The 22136-nt window shown below is 35.2% G+C and overlaps 1 protein-coding gene across 1 annotated transcript; it reads left to right on the top strand.

The window, feature by feature from the left end:
- Positions 1 to 19860: 19860 nt before the first annotated feature.
- LOC126553661 (uncharacterized protein K02A2.6-like) lies at positions 19861 to 20331 on the top strand. Its single transcript, XM_050208800.1, has one exon. The coding sequence runs from the start codon at positions 19861 to 19863 to the stop codon at positions 20329 to 20331; it is 471 nt and encodes a 156-aa protein (XP_050064757.1).
- The last annotated feature ends 1805 nt before the right edge of the window (positions 20332 to 22136 follow it).

Below are 22136 nucleotides of genomic sequence, written 5' to 3'. Positions count from 1 at the left end.
TTAATGTCCATTATTAATTGGTCTATTCACACACGAGATAGTTTTAAAAATGCAAATTATACATTATACAAAAAATATATCACACTATCACAGAATACCTAATATTTATAAATGGAAAATCAGGTAGGCACTATGAACAACAAGCTTTGGGCCTATAGCCTCGCATCAGATTAACAATACAGGACTCACTTCCTCGATGCACAAAACATTGTCAGTCTGATGTAGGTTATTTTTTGTGTCACTTGATTTGTATAATCAAAATGACTTACCTATTCTATTTTTTTTTTTTTTTTTAATATACACAGATTGATTTGTAATTATCTATTTTTAACGAAGTAAAAACTTTGAATAATAGGGGCATTGTAAAAATGTATAACTAAAAAAAAAAAGAAATGTGTGAATAGACCTTTAACTACTTTAGTTTTGTCTCTAAATCCTGAATCCAAGTACATAAATTTTACATTAATTGTATCTGTATTTATGAATTATTTTTCTAAATACATAGAAATTGTTGATTTTTTGTTTTAAAATGAATAAATGTTTTCTGTTTATTATAATCATTTACTATACTACCTATACACCATATTGTTTTAAAAAAATATTTTTTTTGTAATTTACTATCTGATATATCTGATATAGAAATATAAATTATATTAATATGTATTTATTATGTATAATTACCAATTAATAAACTTAAATAAATAAAAAATTATACAATATAATATATAATATTTGATTAATGATATTTTAGTTGTTTTATCATAGCATTTGTATATTATTATTAATTTAAAAAAAAAAAAACAGAAATATGAACAATAAATCGAATATTGGGGTAAAAATCGATTAATTCGATTATCGATTAAAACCATAATCAATTGATAATTAATATAGATATCGATTGTTTGGTGTGAATGGAGTAGAAAACCACCGGGATCAGTAGTGTCGTTATAGTATAAGTATGTTTGCAGTGAGTGAGTGGTCATTCTTTTTATCTCTTTTTCCGTGTTCCGGCGGGAGTGAGAGTGAAGATAGAAGCACTATTTTATCAAATAGTATGTTTATCAATCATGTTATTATCGATTATGACCGTTATGGGTATTGTGAAATTGAGATAAAATTTCGTTTTGACTTCTGGTTTTTACTATTGGGTTTAAGAAATTGCCCAGTAGCAGTAAACTGAACGAATATCAAAGCATTATAAGTTAAACGGATTTCTCAAATTAAATTCTATAAACGTTAAAATTATTTTTTTCAGTATGCCTATAGATTTTCGTTATCGAAAATAGGTATTGCCATTTGAAAATCGAAAGTGGATAGTGTTTTATCAAGTAAGGGAGGAAGTTAAAATTATCAAAATTGTAACAAAATGTAAAATAGAAAAACCTAGAAAGTTTAAAAAAAAATTATTTTAAAATTCCTAATACTTCCCGAAATATTAACTGGTTCACGATAAAAAAATCACCCTGTATAGTCAAGATAAAGAGGTTTTTATTTATACTGATGCCAGTGGAGATGGGCTAGGTGCAATTCTAAAACAACCACAAAAAAATGGTATCCTTCACCCAGTTGCATATTTCTCAAAAAAATTAAACTCAAGTCAAAAGAAGAAAAAAATAATTTATTTAGAATGCTTGGCAATAAAAGAAGCTATTGTTTATTGGCAACATTGGTTAATTGGAAGAGATTTCACTGTAATTACAGATCACAAGCCTTTAGAGACATTAAAAGTAAAAGCGAGAACAGATGAACCACTTGGAGATCTTATTTATTATCTTTCACAATATAATTTTAAGGTTATATATGCACCTGGTAAAGAGAATATTGAAGCAGATTCTTTATCAAGAAATCCAGTTTTAGAAAATTTTGATAATGAAGAGGATGTATTAAAAGTTGTTAATATGGTTACCTTAGAAGAAATAATTAGTGATCAACAAACAAATATAAATGAAATTAATGATTCAAGAAAAGTGGTTGAGAAGGGAAGTATTAAATTCAAAAATCTTAAGCATAGACAAAGAATATATGTTTCCCAAAAACTTGGTTTCGAATTAATAAAGAAAATACATAAAAACTATGGACACATTGGTGTTAGTCATATAAGGGAACAGTTAAGACCATATTACTATTTCAAAAACATGGATACAATTATACACCAGTTTTGCAGTGCATGTGAAGTATGTATAAAAAACAAATCAAGAAGAAGCCAACAAATTGGGTTACTATCAAAACTAGGTCCAGCTACACAACCATATGAAATAATGTCCATTGATTCAGTAGGTGGATTTGGTGGAAACAAATCAACAAAAAAAATATTACATATCTTAGCAGATCACTTTACCAGATATGCATTTATTTCTACATCAAAGGGTCAAAATGCAAGAGACTTCATTAATTTAATCGACCCAGTAGCAAAACAACACCAGATAAAAATTATTCTAGCTGATCAATACACATGTATTAATTCCAAAGAAGTTAAAGACTATATGAAATCAATGAACATCACATTAATATTTACATCAGTGGATTGTCCGGAATCAAATGGGTTGAATGAAAGACTAAATCAAACATTAGTTAATAGAATAAGATGTAAAATTAATAGTGGAGAAGAGAGGGGAGCATGGTCTAAAATTGCTGAAAAATGCATGAAAGAATACAATAGTACAACACATAGTGTCACTAAATTCTCACCAGCATATCTCCTATATGGTGTAAAACCTAATATTGTACCAACTGAGCTTCAAGAAAATAATTATAATTTAAAAGCAGACAGAGGGAAGCATTAATAAATTCAACAAATAATTATGAAAAAAACAAAAAAAGAGTGGATAAGACCAGAATAGATCACACTTTTCAAGAGAATGACCTAGTCTACATTGAAAATGGTAACAAATTGAATAGAAATAAATTAGATGAGATCAGAAGCGGACCATTCCGAATAATAAAAAAGGTATCAAATACTATATATGAAGTTGAAGGGCCAAAAGGCGTAAAGAAACCAACTTCTATCACAGCAGCAAATTAATTCCAGTTAAGACACAAGCACTAAATTTGGATGGCACACCGTTGCTTTGTTCTGCAGGAGGGGAGGTGTAACAGTGGTAACACTGTTTGTCTGTTACTCTTTATCTTCTATTATAATATCGTTTTCATTTACGTTAAAAACATTATTCTATTATATTATTACAGTAGTGTTTAATTACTTTTTATATTAAATTATTTTAATTATTATATTATATTAAACAGTCTTATACTAATAAGTTAAAAATATCGATTTTCTTTTATAGTTATTGAAAATCGATCAACTTATTATTATTATTATTATTATTCTATCAGAATAAAACAAAATTACATATATATATATATAACTTATACAGCATGATAAAGAAAAGAGGTATGTCAGCAACATATCAATTTTCGTAAAATCAGCGCAGGCCGCCATATTGCTTTTCTCCGTTATTATCATTTGTTTTTATATTTATATTATCAGTGTTAATACCTATGACAAAACAATTAACATTTTAAATTAAAAATTTAAATAATTTGACTTAGGCATTTTTTTTAGCAAATTATATAAAATTTTTTTAGTAAGGATGCCTTTGTGTATTTTTGAGGGTTGTAATAGTGGCAGTAGAAGCAAAAAGTTCGTGAAGGACAATACTGTTCATTTGCATAAATTTCCTAAAGATGAAACCTTAAGAGCTAAGTGGATTTCACAAATTACTCAAGGAACAAATGTTCAAAACATAAATTGTGATACAGGTATAATTAATAAGATATAATAGTTAACTAAAATTGAACATGTATTTTGTTCAAATTATATTTAGGAAAATGCTTTTTTTTTTGAGCATGTTAATTTTTACCTAAAGTAATTTGTTAGAAATTGATAAGATTAGTGTTAAATGTCTTACTAGTGCAACTGATATTATACCTCATTCTGATGGAGATATTTCTGTTGAGAAGTAAATTCATGCTATTATTTACTATTTATGTTTGCATGTAATTTATGTTTAGTTTCAGTGTTGAAAGAGCAATTTCAAAGCAAAAACATTTCAATGAGTCTGTGAAACTTTTCTATTACCTACAGTAACAGGAGAATGTATATTTAATGCAGAATATTAATTCATTTTCATACAGGAGTGTACAAAATACTGGCATCAATCAGTCATATTTATATCATATAAACATCCTGTTTGATATAGAATTTATGTTTGGCATTAATACTCTAACAATCAATAATACAATAACATTAGTTAGATTTTTATTGTTTTTATTGCTAAGTTTATTTGTAAACAGTATGTAGATTAAATGAGCTGTGTTAATAACTTATTTTTACTAACTTTATTATCATGTATAATACATATATTATAACTTATAAGTATTAGATACAGATAAAATTATAAATGCTTTTTTGTGTTGTACATAATTAGAAAATATATTTTTTTGAATTATGTTATTAAATTAAATTAATAGTACTTGTTTGTGAACAATAAAAAATTTTATATTATTGAAACAATTTTGGTCTGAGCAAGAAAATGAACGATTTGAATATCGTTTTACAAAAATATTGTCAAATTGATTCACAAAGACTCAAATAGATATGCTTTTAAATCCTAAAAAGAATGTAAATAAATGGCAACCTGAAGATATTTCTTCTGCAATAACATTGAGAAGTATATCACCTAAAGCATATAGATACTTACGAGAAGAAAACATTTTCCTTTAGTTGGTTTGTATTTTTATCTATATAAATTAATTTAATAGATGGTAACATTAGTAAAAAAAATGTAGGATATCAACACTTCGAACACGAGCAGTTCAATTTCCAATAGAACCAGGCATTCTTTCAGGTGTAATGACGTTAATGAAAGCCAAAGGTATTTATTTTAAAAATATATTATTATTTAGTTTGTTTTAAATAAAAACATTATGTGAATTAAAATTTAAAATAAAAAATCTAAGGAGAAACACTGGACATGAAGATAAACTTACTGTAGTATCTTTTGATGAGACATATGTGTCAAGAAGAATTTGTTTTGATAAAAAGTATGAACAAATGGTCGGTCCATACAAAGTGTTCAAATGTTGTTGTTCGAGGTATAAAAATACAAAAAGTATTATGTATTGGATACTTCAAGTAATTTTTTTTTAGGTCTTGTTGCTTCCTGGAAACAACCTGTTTAATAGCTATGATGATATACCAATGACCAAGCAAATCCTAACAAATATAATTTGCAATTTATATGAAATTATGTACAATGTAGTGGCCATTGTTTAGTGACATGGGCCCATCAAATGTTGAATTATGGCGTGATTTAGGTATTTCAAGGACAAAACATATTTTGAACATCCTGCAACAAAACAAAATATTTATGTTTTTGCGGATGCACCTCTTTTACTTAAATTAGAGCAAGAAATCATTTTCTGGACAAGTATTATTTTAATAATTTCAAATAATTTATAAATTAGTTTATTTATGGTACAAATACTACAATTTTTACAGAGGTTTGTTTGTTTCCTAATGGTAAATATTGGTAAAACTATTTTACACGAACTGTTAAATGTAAACTCTAACAAAGAATATAGATTTGCTCATAAATTATCAGAACGACATTTATCAGTAGAAGGTGCTAATAGAATGAACGTTAAATTAGCAGCTCATGTATTTTCAAATAGTGTTGCCAAATCAATCAGCTATTTAGGATAAAAATAAAATAAACAATCATAACTGGAAAGAGGTGGGTATATGCTAATTAATAATTACAATGGTATACGCTTATGAAATATAACTATATAAGCTAAACAGAACAAAACAATAAATTAAAATATTTATTATAAAAATGATTAATAACTAAGTTATGTTATTTCATTTAAGTCCTCAGAAGTTATTCAACTTTTTAATGATTGGTTCGATCTGTTGAACACGCAGCAAAAATTTGATAAAATGCAGCAGCTTATGGATTATTTGAAGATACTCAAAATGAATTACTCGACAAAATGAATGACTTTATAGTTCATATGGAAGTACATTCAAAAAAATCATTGTTACCATTCCAGAAAGGTGACCAATGTTGATATTGTTAATGATATATTCTGAAAAATATTAATTAATCTCATAATATTGTACAATTGTAGGTATTATTATATCCCATAAAATCGTTAAAAGGTTTACTTCAGAATGTAAAATAATATGATGTAAGCTATATAATGACCAGAAAAGTTAACCAATACGTGGTTGAAAACCTATTTAGTTTTCTAAAAGGAATCTGGGGTTCTGCATTTAATAGTATTTACAATTTAAATATGCGTGTGTAAAAAATAATTACATATATTTTACAATAATAATAACAATAGATGATTATATTATTAATGTAATATACAATTTTAGTTTAAGGTGGTATATTCTTGGAAAGCATTCAAGATCGGTGTTTACAGAAAATAAAAACACTGATGATGGACTGGAAATGAGTTTAATTAGCGATGAAGAATGTCTAACAAGATTCCTAATAACATATTTGGAATCCAATGACAGTGAATTTGCTCAAATTGAGACAGAATGTGGGAAACAAAAGTTGAAACTAATAGGAGTAATTTTGAAATGTTGGATGAATTTGAATTAGAGTATGAAGTAACTTTGCATAATATAATGAGAAATTCATATTATTTATTTGTTTTAGATGGTAGAAAACGTACCTTTCAATGAAATTGAAAATGATAATTTGAATATGTGGCAGGATAGGATCGTTGCCTACCGTTTTTAAACATAAATATCCTTATTTGAAAAGTGATGAACAGGTGACACAGACTCTTGGATCAATTATGTGTCAAAAGGAAACCTTTTGATACCATCAAAAACATTGGTAAACATGGCATATAAACTGGAACCAATCTTCAAAAACTTGCATGGAGAAGGTTTATTCTAATAAACAATATATAATAAAAGAATTGTCAACAAAACTTGAAGAGATATTTAAAGACATACCTACAGAAGTCATAAGTTGCTTAGTACGCACAAGAACATTTATTCGTATGAATAAACTGAACAATGAATTACTCTACAATTACCAGACTCTCAAGACAACTAACAAAAATAAAAAGCAAAAATTTATTAAATAAATTTAAATGCTAATTAGTTTAATTTTTTTATTTTTGTCAACTACGGCACTGGCCAATAATTTAAAGCTTTAAGAGCTACATTCTCAGTTCCTAATTATAAAATAAAATATCATAAACTTATAGTTGAATAAACCACAATAAAATTAAAAATAATTACCTATTGATGATTCAATTCATCATTACTGGATGTTCATGGACAATTTCACTCTTGATTGTCTTTAAAACTACCTAGTAAGTAATGAACTAGTAACTAAATAACTAAATGTGTGAATACTAAACAAAACTAAATACTAATTACTAATTATTAAATTTAAAATGCATACCTAATTAATATTTCACTAAATTTAATAGTTAATTGTACTTTTCTTTGTCATGCGGTTTGCCCGAACGCCATTTGGTATTTTTTATCATGCTTGCCGGTTCGTGATAAATTGATTCTGATAACTTATAGAGAAAAGCAATATGGCGGACATGCGTATCACATAGTTTCTGACATACCTCTTTTCTTTATCATGTTATACAGCATAAGTTTTATCGAACAGCTTTATAATGCCACCTACTATTTCCCAGTTGTCTGACGAACAATTCGAAAAACTTGTATTTTTAAAACGTTACCGAATTATCTAATTTTTCTATGTAGATACCTATATTTTTTTTATTTAGTTTATACACTTTTTTTATATAATAAAATTAATAACTAATATAATTGTAATAACATTTTTAAATGTAATTGGTAATTGTAAGTAATTTAATTATGTAATTTGTAATTAAATGTTCTACATGATTGTAATTGGTAATTTGTAATTAATTACTTGTATTTTGAGTTTGGTGTGATATCACAACTCTCTAATTAATATTTTATATTAAAACTAGCTTAATTAATAATCACCCAACTACTCATTATTACTGAGTTATATTTGTATTATTTTCCTATTTAACACAAATTCTTGAAATTTTCAAAAATCAGACTTTTTCATTTCAATTTCCATCATACTTTACTTGATTAAAACTCAATAAAGTAAAAAAGTTAGGTATAAAAGTTTTATTTTATTAATGTTCTTTTTGATATTAATTCATTATTATTTATAATTCATACAAAAATCAATAAAATAATACATAGGAAAATTACATAAATCAATACATAACAATTGTTACAATCATAGTCACAATCACCTATTTAGCATGTAATATTGTTTAATTATTTATTACTATTATTATTGCTATTAATAATAAATAAATTATTCATTAATTTATTTAGAATCTACAAAACTAAGTATTTGAATACTGTTAAAATGTAGTTATAATTTGGTAAATGGTAGGTAGACTATAGCAAAAAAATTAATATTTATAAAAAAAAACCTAGAAACACTGGTACCTAATTAAAAATATTATTTTTAAAAACTTTAAAGAATCTCTACTAAAGACCATCTTTGTATTTTACTTTAATTTAGACTGTTAAAATCAGTCACGTTACTATCTAAACGCCAATTACAAAGAAGAATACATGATGAAATACAACAACTAAGAATTACAAATGAAATTAACTTTAATGATAGCGATAAATCATTACAATTTATTCATGATGAGACCCAAGAAGCTTTTGAAGAAATGTGTGACCAAGAAAATTCTAAATTGCCAGAAGTGACTGAAAAAAAATATGAACTTCTAGAAAATGTGGGGTTTCAGTTGGTTTTACCTACTGTAATACCTGAAACTAGATCTACTGCAAATCCAAGTACAACGTTCGTAGAAAAATTGGCGTTGTTGGCAATTGAAGAAGATATATCTTTACAATGTATGTCCAAGGTATTAAACTTGTTAAGGACTCATGAATGTTTTAATTATTTACCTAAAGATGCAAGGACACTGCTGAAAACTCCAAGAAGTGTCATTACAAAAAGTGTCTCACCTGGACAGTATGCTCACATTGGTATAGAAATTGGACTTATTAAATATTTGAATAGTTTAGATATAAATTTGGTTAAAAAGATTGATACGTTAACACTGATGGTTCATATAGATGGATTACCTCTATCTAGGTCAAGTAGAAGTGAAGTATGGCCTATATTAGGATTCATTTTTGAGTCATATTATGTCTTTGTCATTGGAATTTACCATGATTTCAATAAAAAACCTGATAGCTCTAATGACTTTTTAAATGATTTTGTTATTGAACTAAATATATTACTTAAAGAAGGCATATTATTTTATGGAAAATTATACAAATTATGTATTAACATGATTTGTGCCGATGCGCCTGCAAAATTATTTGTATTAAATGTAAAAGGACATAGTGGTTTTTATAGTTGTACAAAGTTTGATGTTCACGGAGCACGGACTGACAATAGAGTATGCTTCCCAGATTGCAGTGGACCACTCAGATCAGATGCTGATTTTGCATTTCGTACAGATCACAATTACCATTTAATGAACAAAGAAATAAGTGCACTTCAATCTATTCCAGGAATAGGACTTGTAACTAATGTCCCTCTTGATTACCTACATTTAGTATGCCTTGGTGAGATGAAAAAAATGATAATGCTTTGGATGAAGTTTCGTAGGTATAATGTTCATATTCGTCCTGTTCAAGTTCAACAAATATCCAATTTTCTTGAAAATATAAAATGTTTTGTTCCATTTGAGTTCAATAGAAAACCGCGATCCCTTTTGATGTTCAAACAATGGAAAGCAACTGAGTTTAGGCAATTGCTATTGTACACGGGTCCTGTGGTTCTAATGAATGTTGTATCAATTGACATATATTCAAATTTTCTTGCACTGCATGTAGAAATTACTATTTTGTGTTCAAAACGTTTGTGTAAACAACCTGTGTTTGTTCAATATGCTGAAGATCTGTTGAAACATTACGTTGTAACATTTGGAAATTTGTACGGACATCAATTTATTAGCCATAACATACATGGTCTTTTACACATAACTGAATATGTTCGTCATTTTGGTCTAACCGTTCTGGGTCAATCGACCGACAACCATTCGACCGACAAGACAATCGACCGACAACCAAAATACCGACAAGACAATTAACCGACAGGGTCAATCGACTGACAACCAAATTACCGACAATAATATAATATGTAATAATTTAATTTCACATTTAATTTATAATTTTGTTTTAAAAGTACGCCCATAATTAATTTTAAAAATCGATTGACAATAATACACGTAGTGATAAAATTGTTATAAAATAAATAATAATGTTAAATGTAATAGATCAATAAATTTAAAAAAAATAATTCGTAGTATAATAAAAAATAATAAAAATAATGTATAAGTTAATACGATTGTAAAGTGTACATTACAACATTACATGGTTAGATTGTGAGCAATACCTCGAAGATACTCCAGACGTGTTTTACCTTCACGATTGTCAATAGCCGTTTTCAAGCGCTGTTCACGTTTTTGCTGAACATTTGTTGGTCGTGGCTTTGGAGCTCCTCTGAGAATTGCTTCTATATCTGCGTCAACCTTACTTTGTTCTTTCTGAAGTTCTTTAATCAGCGTAAACAGACCAATATGAGCCCTCCCTACCAATTCATTCCAACGCCGATGCTAGGCCTCCGCATGGTTAGAAGTCCTAGGAATACCATTATCTATAAAATTATGATAATAGTAATTAAACAAACTTTATAAATAATTGAAAATTATCGAATAAAAATAGAGTATAGGTACCAATGTTTTCATAAATTGACCACAACGATGGAGGAAAAAGTGGAATGTTCCTATGTTCGGTGTTGCACACTATACGACGGACTTAACCTAATGTATAATTGTCTTCAAACCATTGCACAAAACTACTTGCATTGTTAGGCATGATTTCTTTAATCTCTTTGAATGCATCAGGAATTTCCTCTTCGGGCAAAAATGCAAGAGACAACATTTGTCGAATTTTAATACTAAAATTTTCATTATTTCCATACTCGATGGATAGACCAAGGCTTTGTAATTTTCGCCACGCACTTTGGCATAAATGAAATAAACAATTTTTACTTTTAGATAATGGAAACTCATGTTTGCTCGCATTTATTGCAGCTATCTCAAAGTCGCTTATTATGTATTCAGGTGCTAAGTTTATATTATTGTCTTCAGCAAAATCAATTATATCCTAAAAAAAAAGTGTTATAAATATTTTTATTATATATTGCTTTAAATAGCTACTTTAAAAACGAGAACGCATTAAAGTAAATTCATTTCTAAATTATAAATATATAAGCTTGAAAAACAGATGTCTAAATTAATAAAAAATGTTGCATTCTCATTATTACCTGATACATTTGGTTATAACATTGCTCTCTTTTACTTGTCATAAGAACATATACTAGAGGCAAAACTCTAGAGTTGTCACCGAAACCAACTTGTGCGTGAATAGTATACAGTTGCGTAAATATAGTAGGCACTGTTTTAAAAGTACCGTCAACTATCCAAAACATTGATTGACTGAGTTTTTGAACGTTATTCACAGAAGAAAATACAAGTATCTTATCTTCACCTAAAATAAATAGAAAAAAAACTAAATTTAGATTGCATAATTATTAATTTATTAACATACCTATTACTGATTCTTTAATGAGAAATATTTGATCAGATAGTATTTTTTTCAAATTATCCGGTATATTAAGATCATCAATTGAATTTGGTTCTGTATGGTGGTGAGTAATACGTGCACGCTTTATTTTTTTTCGTTGTGCTTCGTAACTAGGAAGATAAGGTTTTATATTCTCTGAAACGTTGGATAGTGTAGATTAAATAATTTGGGACGGTTTATTTGTTGTAGACCGGGCTGTATCTTAATATTTAATTTAATTTAAAATACTAAATAGGCTTAAAAAAAATTTCTAATAATTTTTATTTACCTTTTAATATAGAATTTGCAATAGCAACTGGAGCTCGACTAGCTTCTGGAGCATGATTATGGTCATTGTCGGATCTCAACTTATGTCTTCCATCAATTAAAATAGTGGACGCACGCCATTTGCATTTAAATAATACTTTTTTTTCACAATTCCAATTAATACAGATCGTCTCTATTTTTATCTTTAACCATTAAATAACCTTTCACTGCCAATTTTTCTCGTCCTTGTTGTGACAGGACAATATCACAATATTCGTCCATATTTTCACCTATACTGTATAAATTCCACACAGAGACTGCGAGTATCTTCAAAGACTCAATTAAATTTACACAGTTGGAAAAAGGCACCGTATCAATTGAGTGTTTGTTGTCGTACGATAAAATGTTTCGATTAAATAATAAATCGATTAGATTAAAATAAAAATATAAATTAAATGTGAAATTAAATTACTACAAATATTCGGTGTTTACTATAGTTGCGGTCAAAATCAAAAATTACGTACTAGTTCAGGTCACCCTTCAAAAAGGTTACATACTACCTAATTTAGAAACATAATAATCAACATTTTTTTTCCTATTAATATCGAAAAGATAACAGACTTAGGACTGTATACACTCTTATTTATTATGTAGGTATGGTTAAAAATGTTGATACCTACTTGGATTATGTTTAAATGAAGTGGTTAGACTTGTGTCAAAATATAATATAGTATTGTATAATACTGTTTAATAATAAAAATTACAATTTTTTTAAATTTTATAGGTACACATTTGAAAGAAATCGACTTCAGATATTCAAGTTGATTAATTTCACCATCTTCATAATAGTGTGTTGTTGCTCTAGAAAATTATCTTGCTCGAGCGAAATCTCATTAACATAAATGGTTGTTGAACAATTCATTTTCAAAAAATTATTATATTGAAAACAATTTTTATCGTATACCTAATAACAATTCCGCCTAGAATTTGGGTATAATAATGCTGTCACTTAGATAATACCTTAAGTTAGAGTGACCGAAACTTTTATATCTCTTTATCTCACAAAAATCGTCTTGACCACAACCATTGAACTATATGATATTATGTTATCATAAGTTCAATGACCACAACTAAGATGCAGCCCATATTATATTATTGTCGGTATTTTGGTTGTCGGTCGATTGACCCTGTCGGTTAATTGTCTTGTCGGTATTTTGGTTGTCGGTCGACTGTAACTTCAGTACTTTTAAATTTGAAAATTTCATGCAACAAATAAAAAAACTAGTTCGCAAAAATGATAGACCATTGCAACAAATTGTTAAAAGACTCAGTGAATTAAATAATCGTAAATCAAAATATGTGTCTTGTGATGATGATTATAGATTTAAGTTTGAAAATCCTCATGAATCCGGACCGTTGACAGAAGGATTGTTAATACCAGGGTACAAAAAAATTATTTGTAAAGACTATGTTCTAATTGCAAATGATATAAAAAATAACTGTTGTATTTTGGCTAATGGAAGTATTGTTTTAATTGAAAATGTAGCATTCAGTAATGACAAAAGAAGCCAAATGATAATAGGAAAAGAATATTTAAAAAAAATAGATTTATACACCATACCATGTAAATCTTCACTATTAGGTATATTCAAAGTGTCTAAATTATCTAGAAGAAGGGCGTGGATGGTTTCAGATATCATAAATAAAGGTTTTATATATTGCTCTGGTTCTCCAATGTGGAAGGTTGTATTTCCAATACTACATACAGACACCGAAGAAATACAGTCCTTATAACAATAATCTTTATTTTGTTTTAATCTAAATAATATTTATAGTATTATAGGTAATTTTAGTAAATAACCTATAGCCTATCTCTGTATCATATAATATTAATTACTATATTAATTTATATATCCAAATGTATACCTAAATTATAAAATTGAAAATATAATAATTATGTTTGTTTTTAACTTAAAATATTTACTTACTATTTTATTTTGATCATAGATATATTTTGAATTAATTCAAAACATATAATAAATAATAATTACCTGTTCTAGACAGTATTGGGTTATCGAGTTTGATGATGGCATCCAAATTGTACCAAAATCTTGGTTATTAGAAAATAATACCAAGTGTTACTATCCTAATGATTTAGGGAATGGTCCTAATGTACACAAAAAATATGATATGATGGTGAAACATTTAGAGCAATCAAAGAACAATTGGGAAATATATGATATTAAGCATATTTGGAGTTCAGATGGTATGTATGTTATATGTATAGTTGCTAAAATATTTATTTATTGTTAATAACTTATATTTCAGATGATTTTGTGAAAGCTAAAAACAAATTAATCCGTGTAGAAAATACTGATGATTCGTGCATTACAAATAATAATCTCTCCAATGCCAAAGAAAAAAGACGCATCAAATGTCATAAACAATTTAATACAACAGAATTGTCACATTATCAAAATCAAAGAAATAAAAAATTGTTTTCATCTCCAAGAAAATTAATTTTAAAGAAAAAAATGCAAAAAAAAAGTTCACAAATGGGATCATTTAATACTCTATCTCTCCCAGCAGTACCATTAGTTTCTAATTTTAATTCACATCAATCAGGCTGTCGCGGTCGTTATCGCAACGACCGCGGATGCCTTTCCTCGTCCGCGATAACGCGACTGGACAACCGGTCTGGCCGCCGCCTCAAGGCACGGCCGACGGCCCGGTCGGCGGCGGCGACGAGCTTTAGCTTTTGCCGAACCGTCGTCGCCGACACTCGCGCGTCGTTATAAGTATTGTCAACTTTACTGTTTAATAAAGTGTGTTTCCGCCGTTATTAAACGTGTCATAATATAGTTATTTCAGCCCGACACCTACATTGGCGCAGTCAGAAAGGAGTAAGGTAAGTGCTAATTTTAATAAAAATAATTTTACGTAAATTAAAGTAAATTAGCACATATCGGGTTAAAAGAACCTACAATAGGTGTCCTGATCATACCGGTTCCTAAATAGTGTTATTCAAATTATTTATATTTTTTTTTATTTTGAATAATATTAAGGACTATCCAATCTAAGGTGGTAAATTTTGGCAAAATTTGCATAATTTAGTGTAATTCCTACGGAGCTAAACTTAGTTTTGGCTATTTATAGATTGGAAAGTATATATCTCTACCAGCGATAGCCCGAGTTACGTAATTTCGTATCCATCGTAATTAATTAGATAGATAATTGCAATTAAATTTAATCTCCCCAATGGTTACGAAAGCATTAGTGAGTTAAATATTGTAGAAATTAACCGGGAATTGTCGATACGTGGTATTGAGACCGGGGGGTCCAAGGCCGACAAACTCCTAGCACTAGAGGAGTATATTAGGTCTAAGGAAAACATGGATCCAAGATCAGTACGGTTTGGGGTAACTGACGGGACGTCAGCCCAGGTACTGGAAGATAATACATCGGAGGTCCAGAACAGTGGTGAAGAGGGAAAATCCGACGGAGATTTGATAAACCACTTTATGCAACAGATGTTAGATAGACTAGAGGGGCTGGAAACAACGGTCGACAAGCAGCAGCTAACAATTGCTACTCTCAGCGAGAGCGTGGAACGCTTGGAGAGGGAGTTAGCCGAAGAAAAGCTTAGGTCGACCGAACGGGTGGCGCAAGCGAGTTGCGCATGCCGTGGGGTTTCCCCCAAACCTTCCACCAGCATTTTGTCCGGAGAAAATCAAAATTGCCCGGGCAAAAGTCAAAATCTTCCGGTCAAAACTCAAGGTGTGAGTTTTGAGAGCCGTTGGGCGAACATACGGAGCAGATTGGCCGGGGAAAACCCGAGAAATCGGGAAGTATCCGGAGTTTCCGGTAACCGGTCCGGAGTGTCCGGTGAAATGTCCGGTGTCTTCGGTGATCTGTCCGGAGTGTCCGGCGAAGTGTCCGGTAGAAGTGATGGGGAAGCGTTACGGAGTAATCTCTCCGGTGGAAAACGTGTTCCCTTCGCGGACAGCCAGCTCATTCCTCAAAATGAGTTGAATATGGCCCGTGCGTCGATACCAGAGTTTGCTGGCAAGAGGGAGGAAGACCCGCTGCGGTTTTTGCTCCAGGCCAAAGCAATACTTGAAGAAACTGGTATCCACATGGCTCGATGGGTGACCGTGTTGGCCCCTCAGCTAAAGGCACAGGCAGGTACATGGTGGGGAACCATGAGGGCGTTGGACTTGCCATGGCAAGAGTTCAAGTTTGAGCTTTTGGAAAAGTTAAACGGGGACGAATTACAGTCGAGCCTACAATCGGAACTGTTAAGTACCTCTCAGACCAAGGCCGAAACACTGGGAGGGTATGTCCTTTACAAGTACCAGTTGTATCGGAGGTTAAATCTTGGTTTGACTGAAGAAGCGGTGGTGATGACGGTGATTGGGCTCATGCGTGATGAATTTAGAATTCATGCAAGCATTGAACGGCTGAAATCGTTCAGTGAACTACGTGCGCTTGCACATATTTTGGATGGTAGTAAGGCCGTAGTACCGGATAAGGCGGGAGAGAGCACCAGCGGACCACCAAAATTAAAATGGTTGGATAGGAGAAAAGCTGAGGATGCTAGCAAATCCCAGGTGCCTAATCCGAGGGAACGACTATCTTCGGGTGCAGGATGCAGAGTATGTGATAGTCATGACCACTGGCAAGCTGCATGTCCGAAAAGAAAGTCGGAGTCGGGAAACGCCAGAACGACCGGCGGGACCGCCGGGTCCCGACCGGCCAGGAAGTAACCGGCGGAAAAGTCACGAGTCGGCCGAAGAGTGGTAAGCAACGAAGTTCTACTTGGTCAGTGAGTAACGTTTCGGTACAGAAACCACAAATTACAAGAACTGACCCCAAGAAATGGAACTTCGGAGCGTTACGGACCGGAGACTCGGGAAAGGATCCGAATAAATCGGCCAAAAGAATTCTGGACCGGAGAAAACCGGTAAGAACGGAAATCCTCCGGAGGAAAACTTCGTTACCCGAAGTGGACGTCCGGAGTGAGAAGTTGTCCGGTGAAAACCGTCGAGCCCCGGGGAAACACCGGAGAAAAAACGCCGTAGCCACCCGAGAAAACTCATTGAAAGCGATGTTCCGGAAAAGGAACCACAGTTCGTGACAATGAGTCGGGCAAATGGCAAATCGAAGGAGAGGTGGTCGAACCACCCGGACAAAAGGTATGGAAAATCGAGCAGGATTGAAAATATTTCGGACAAATGTGAAGATATCACCGAGGTGAGTTATCCTTCCGATAACAATGTCGCGAACAGCATTTCAAGTGATGCGGAACAAAATAAGTTAACACAGCAGTTGTTAATTTGTCCGGTCACATCCGAAAATTTTACCGAGGAAATAGTTCCTTATCCACGGAAGATGTGCAAAAGGAGAGACTCAGATACGGACTCAAAGTTTGAGTTGCGGCAATGCTTCTCGGATCTGCGGACTGAAGCGTTTGAGTCTCCAGCCATTGCAACGGTGTCAACGGGGAAAACTAGGGTATCGGATGTTCCGGTACCGGCCATAGAACTTGAGTTTGCACTCGGGGCAGTAGTAGCGCTATTGGACTCCCAGGCGGCGAGGACTTATGTCAAACCGTGGGTGGCAAAGAAGTTCGGCCGAAGTTTTACCGAAGAACCGGAGATTGTCCGGATGGCGGACGGTCGGACCCGAGAAATTACGGAGTTTTCCGAATTTCGGGCCCGGATAGTGGATATGGAGGTAAGCTTCAAGGCAGCAGTGTTAGACGATCTCATTGGAGATGTCTTCCTGGGCCACGATTTCCTCGTGGAGCAACAAGTCGCTTGGGACTATAGTGGTTGCATAATCCATTTGGGGAAAGAAAGACGGGTTTCCGTGAGTTGGAGAAATCCAGTAACTCCGGTCACCGTAGGAGTTTTACCGGAAGGAGAGTACGGTACGCGGGTCAAAGAAGTCTTAGGCCAATATCCGGAGGTTTTCTCCGGAGAGGTAACAGAACTCGGGTGATAGAGCACCAGATCCGTCTCAAGGATCCAAATCCGGTGGCTCTAAATGCTTACGGGTACTCCCGAGAAAAAAACGAGGTAATTGCTGAAATGGTGCGAGACATGGAGGAACAGGGGTTTGTTGAACCTAGCATATCTCCATGGGCTGCACCGGTAGTACTCGTGAAGAAAAAGGATGGTTCACGCATATTTTGCGTTGACTATCGCCGTCTGAACATACAGACGGAGTCGGATGCTCACCCAATGCCGGACCTCCATGACATGGTCCGAGGAATGGGCGGAGCGAAAATTTACAGCACCATGGATCTGAATCAGGATATTGGCAAGTGGGTCTCTCCGCAGAGAACGTCCACTGACGGCGTTTAGGACCCAAAGAGGATTATTCCAGTTTAAGGTAATGCCTTTTGGACTTAAAAACGCCCCAGCCACATTCTGTCGCTTGGTAAGCGAAGTCTTCCGTGGGTTAGTTGGTAAATTTGTGTTGGTTTATTTGGATGATATTGTGATATACTCTGAGAGTCCCGATCAACATCTAAACCACTTGCAGAGAGTCTTGGAGCGATTCCAGTCTTACGGTCTAACGTGCCAACCCAAAAAATGTACATTCGGGGTGGCACAGATCAAATTCCTAGGTCACGTCGTGGACGGTGAAGGAATAGACCGGGAACCGGAGAAATTGACGGCGATTCAGGAGTTACCGGTTCCAAAAAAGACAAAAGACGTGTTGCGCGTGTTAGGCGTTTGTGGTTGGTACAGCCAGTTCGTGCCACACTATGCCGAGATCACAGCACCGCTCACGAGTCTGTTGGCCAAAGGGACCAAATGGCGTTGGTCAGAAATTGAGCAAGAGGCGTTCCGGAAGTTGAAGGAGTCTTTGGTGTCCGCACCACGGCTCTGCCCTCCTCTTCCGGGTAAGCCATTCAATCTACAGACCGACGCAAGCGAAGTCGGAGTTGGTGCCGTGCTCTTCCAGCGGGGGAGAGTGGCGACCGTAAATCATATCCTTTGCCAGCAAAAAACTTAACCCAGCTCAGGGAAGATACTCGGCAGTCGAACGCGAATGTCTAGCCATAGTTTGGGCGGTTGACAGGTTCAGGCCGTATCTTGAGTCTGGTAAGTTTATGTTATTTACAAATAACGCGGCACTCACTCCGATGGTCAGCAAGCTCGCTGTACCAACAGCAAACTAACGCGATGGGCGTTACAACTCGGGGCTTTCGATTTCGAAATCCGGCACTTGCCCGGAGTAGAAAATGAAGCAGCCGACGCGCTATCCCGTTGTCCGGCGGGACCGAATACAGTGGACGAAGAATCGTTGGAGAATAATATCCACGACCCCCCTGTGATTCGGCCGGGAGTGTCCGGAGAAATGTTCGGAGTCTTCGGTGATCTGTCCGGCGTGGCCGGAGGACCCAGAGTGGGTGTCACCCAGTGTGGTGCGATCCAGCCGAAGAGGGATGACGGAAACGTCACATTGCGAGATGTCCGAGAGTGGCAACAGAACGACCCGAACATACGGGAGATAGTTGCCAAACTCTCCGGAGACGGTGCAAGGTTCGGGCGTCTGCCGAAGCTGTACGTCATGCGGGACAGGGTGTTGCACCGCCACCCTCGATCCATTGCGAATGGAGAAGAAGGGGTGGTCGTCCCAGCTGACAAGGCCCAAATTCTGCTGCAAAGGTTTCACGACCACGATACAGCGAATCACCCAGGGTGGAAAGAAACGTACCGTAGCATAAAGAGTCGTTTCTTTTGGGCCGGTATGCGTGAAGCAGTGCGTAACTACGTGCGGGCATGCGACGTCTGTGCACGGGTAAAACCACTAATCGTAAACCTGAAGATCGGATGTGCACCAGGATCCCACGTCAACCTTGGGAGGTACTGAGCATCGATCTTATGGGTCCGTACCCGCGGACGCAGCGGGGTAAGACGACGATTTTGGTAGTAACAGACTGCTACAGTCGCTGGGTAGAGGCCTACCCTTTAGGAAAGGCGACGACCAAAGCGATTGTGGATACATTCGAACGGGAGTTGTTCCCACGGTTCGGATACCCGAGGGCATTATTGTCAGATAATGGCCCGCAGTTCGTGTCCAAGGCAATGGGAGAGGCACTCAAGAAGTGGGGAGTGGAAGGTTGGACGACTCCAATATACCACCCACTTGTCAACCCGGTAGAAAGGCAGAATCAAGAGTTGAAGAAAGGGTTACGAACCTTACTTGTTGATAAGCCTCATCATCTGTGGGATGTCTATCTGCCACACGTGTTGTTCTCCGTAAGAAACAACAAAGAAAACGAAACACCGGACAGTCGCCGGCCAAATGATGTTTGGTCGGGAGATCAAGGTCCCCGGAGACTGGCAGCTTGAGTTGGCTGAAGAGTCACCGGACGACGGCAACAATGGTCCGGAGTTGTCCGGAGCACATCAGAACCCTCCGGTAGGAACCGAAGATTCTCCGGCGGAACAGGATGATACTCCGGCGGTAGAGGGGGGTTACCCGGTGGTTTCCGGCCCCAAGGCCCCTAATACCCATATACCCCCAGAATCCCCGGGAAAAGGCAATCTGGCAGTAGGGGATTGGGTATACTACAAAGCGCATCCGCAGTCAAGTGCGGAGAAGCGGTTTAACGCGGGGTTCACCCCGAAATGGTTAGGTCCGGTTAAGTTGGGTAAACCACTAGGAACCGGAGTGTTCTTGACGGAGGGTAAACACCCTACTAAGTTACATGTCTCAGCGATGAAGCGAGCTGTAGGACCGTCTGAGAACACTAACTAATCATACCTTGTTTTAGATGGCAGAACGCGCAAATAACCCGCCACCGAACCGCAACAACCGGCCATCCCGTGGCATGATCGCCGCCCACGTGGAGAAGCTACGGGCCATGGCCGGGCAGCTCCTCCGAGAAGCCAGGAGGCTCTCCGGGGATGGACCGGAGGATATGGTGAGCGGTTGGTCGGCTGAACGCGCGGCCACCGCCTCATTCGGCCGGATCCGGGCCAGCCCGACGGCGTGGGCTCTTTTCGAGAGGGGGTTCGCCGAGGGACGTCGGTCCACGCGGGCTAACACCCCGCAGCCTACTGCCGGCGTACCAGCGTCACGATGTGCGGGACAGACGAGGGCGGTTCCAGCCTCTGCAGCCAGCCGTGCAGCCACCAGCTCCGCCGCCAGCTCAGCAGCTAACCGGACAGCCACCAGCTCCTGAGCCAGCACCCGGAGCGGCACCACCAGCACCAGCTCCTACACCCACACCTCCGATCCAGCCCTCCCAACCACCAGCCACACCCGAAGCGCAGTTGGCAGTCGTGGAGCGGTGGATCGAGGAGATGGAGGTGACGCACGAGGCGGACACCGGCCCCTTGGGCGAATAGGGTCAGGGGCGCTGGTCGCGTTTCGCGGACTTGGGGGGGAGTATGTCGCGGTCGTTATCGCAACGACCGCGGCTGCCTTTTCTCGTCCGCGATAACGCGACTGGACAACCGGTCTGGCCGCCGCCTCAAGGCACGGCCGACGGCCCGGTCGGCGGCGGCGACGAGCTTTAGCTTTTGCCGAACCGTCGTCGCCGACACTCGCGCGTCGTTATAAGTATTGTCAACTTTACTGTTTAATAAAGTGTGTTTCCGCCGTTATTAACGTGTCATAATATAGTTATTTCAGCCCGACACCTACAAGGCAAGCATTAAATTTAATCGTTGTGTTTTTTATTTTTTTTATTTTTGTAATTTTTTTGTGGTTGATTGTCATCTAAAAAAAAAAAATAAAAATTAATCAGTTTGAAGTTAAATAATTTACTTTTTCATGCTTACTACTTTTTATGGGGGCAGCTTGATGATCCTCATAATAATAATTGTGATTTATGGTGGTCATCTATATAATCGGTGCAACTCGTTTGCGCACAATCTACATTTTTTACCTAGATATCGATGACTCGTTTGCGCACAACGAAATCAGTCGTTTACCTGTAACGGATGACTCGTTTGCGCACAATATAAACACTGAGTAACTTATATTTTATATTTTTAAATTTGGACTTACCTAAAGTAATTGAATTATTGGTACAAATTATCAGTACAAATTACCAGCATATCAATAATCAATATATATCGATTTAAAATAATCGTCGTGTATTAGGAAAGCATAATACTTTTAAACAGTCGTTCGCCAGAAAGCTGTA

The sequence above is a fragment of the Aphis gossypii genome, unplaced genomic scaffold (assembly GCF_020184175.1).
Source record: "Aphis gossypii isolate Hap1 unplaced genomic scaffold, ASM2018417v2 Contig00296, whole genome shotgun sequence".
Taxonomy (NCBI): Eukaryota; Metazoa; Arthropoda; class Insecta; order Hemiptera; family Aphididae; genus Aphis; species Aphis gossypii.
This window is presented reverse-complemented; position numbering and strand designations above follow the sequence as displayed.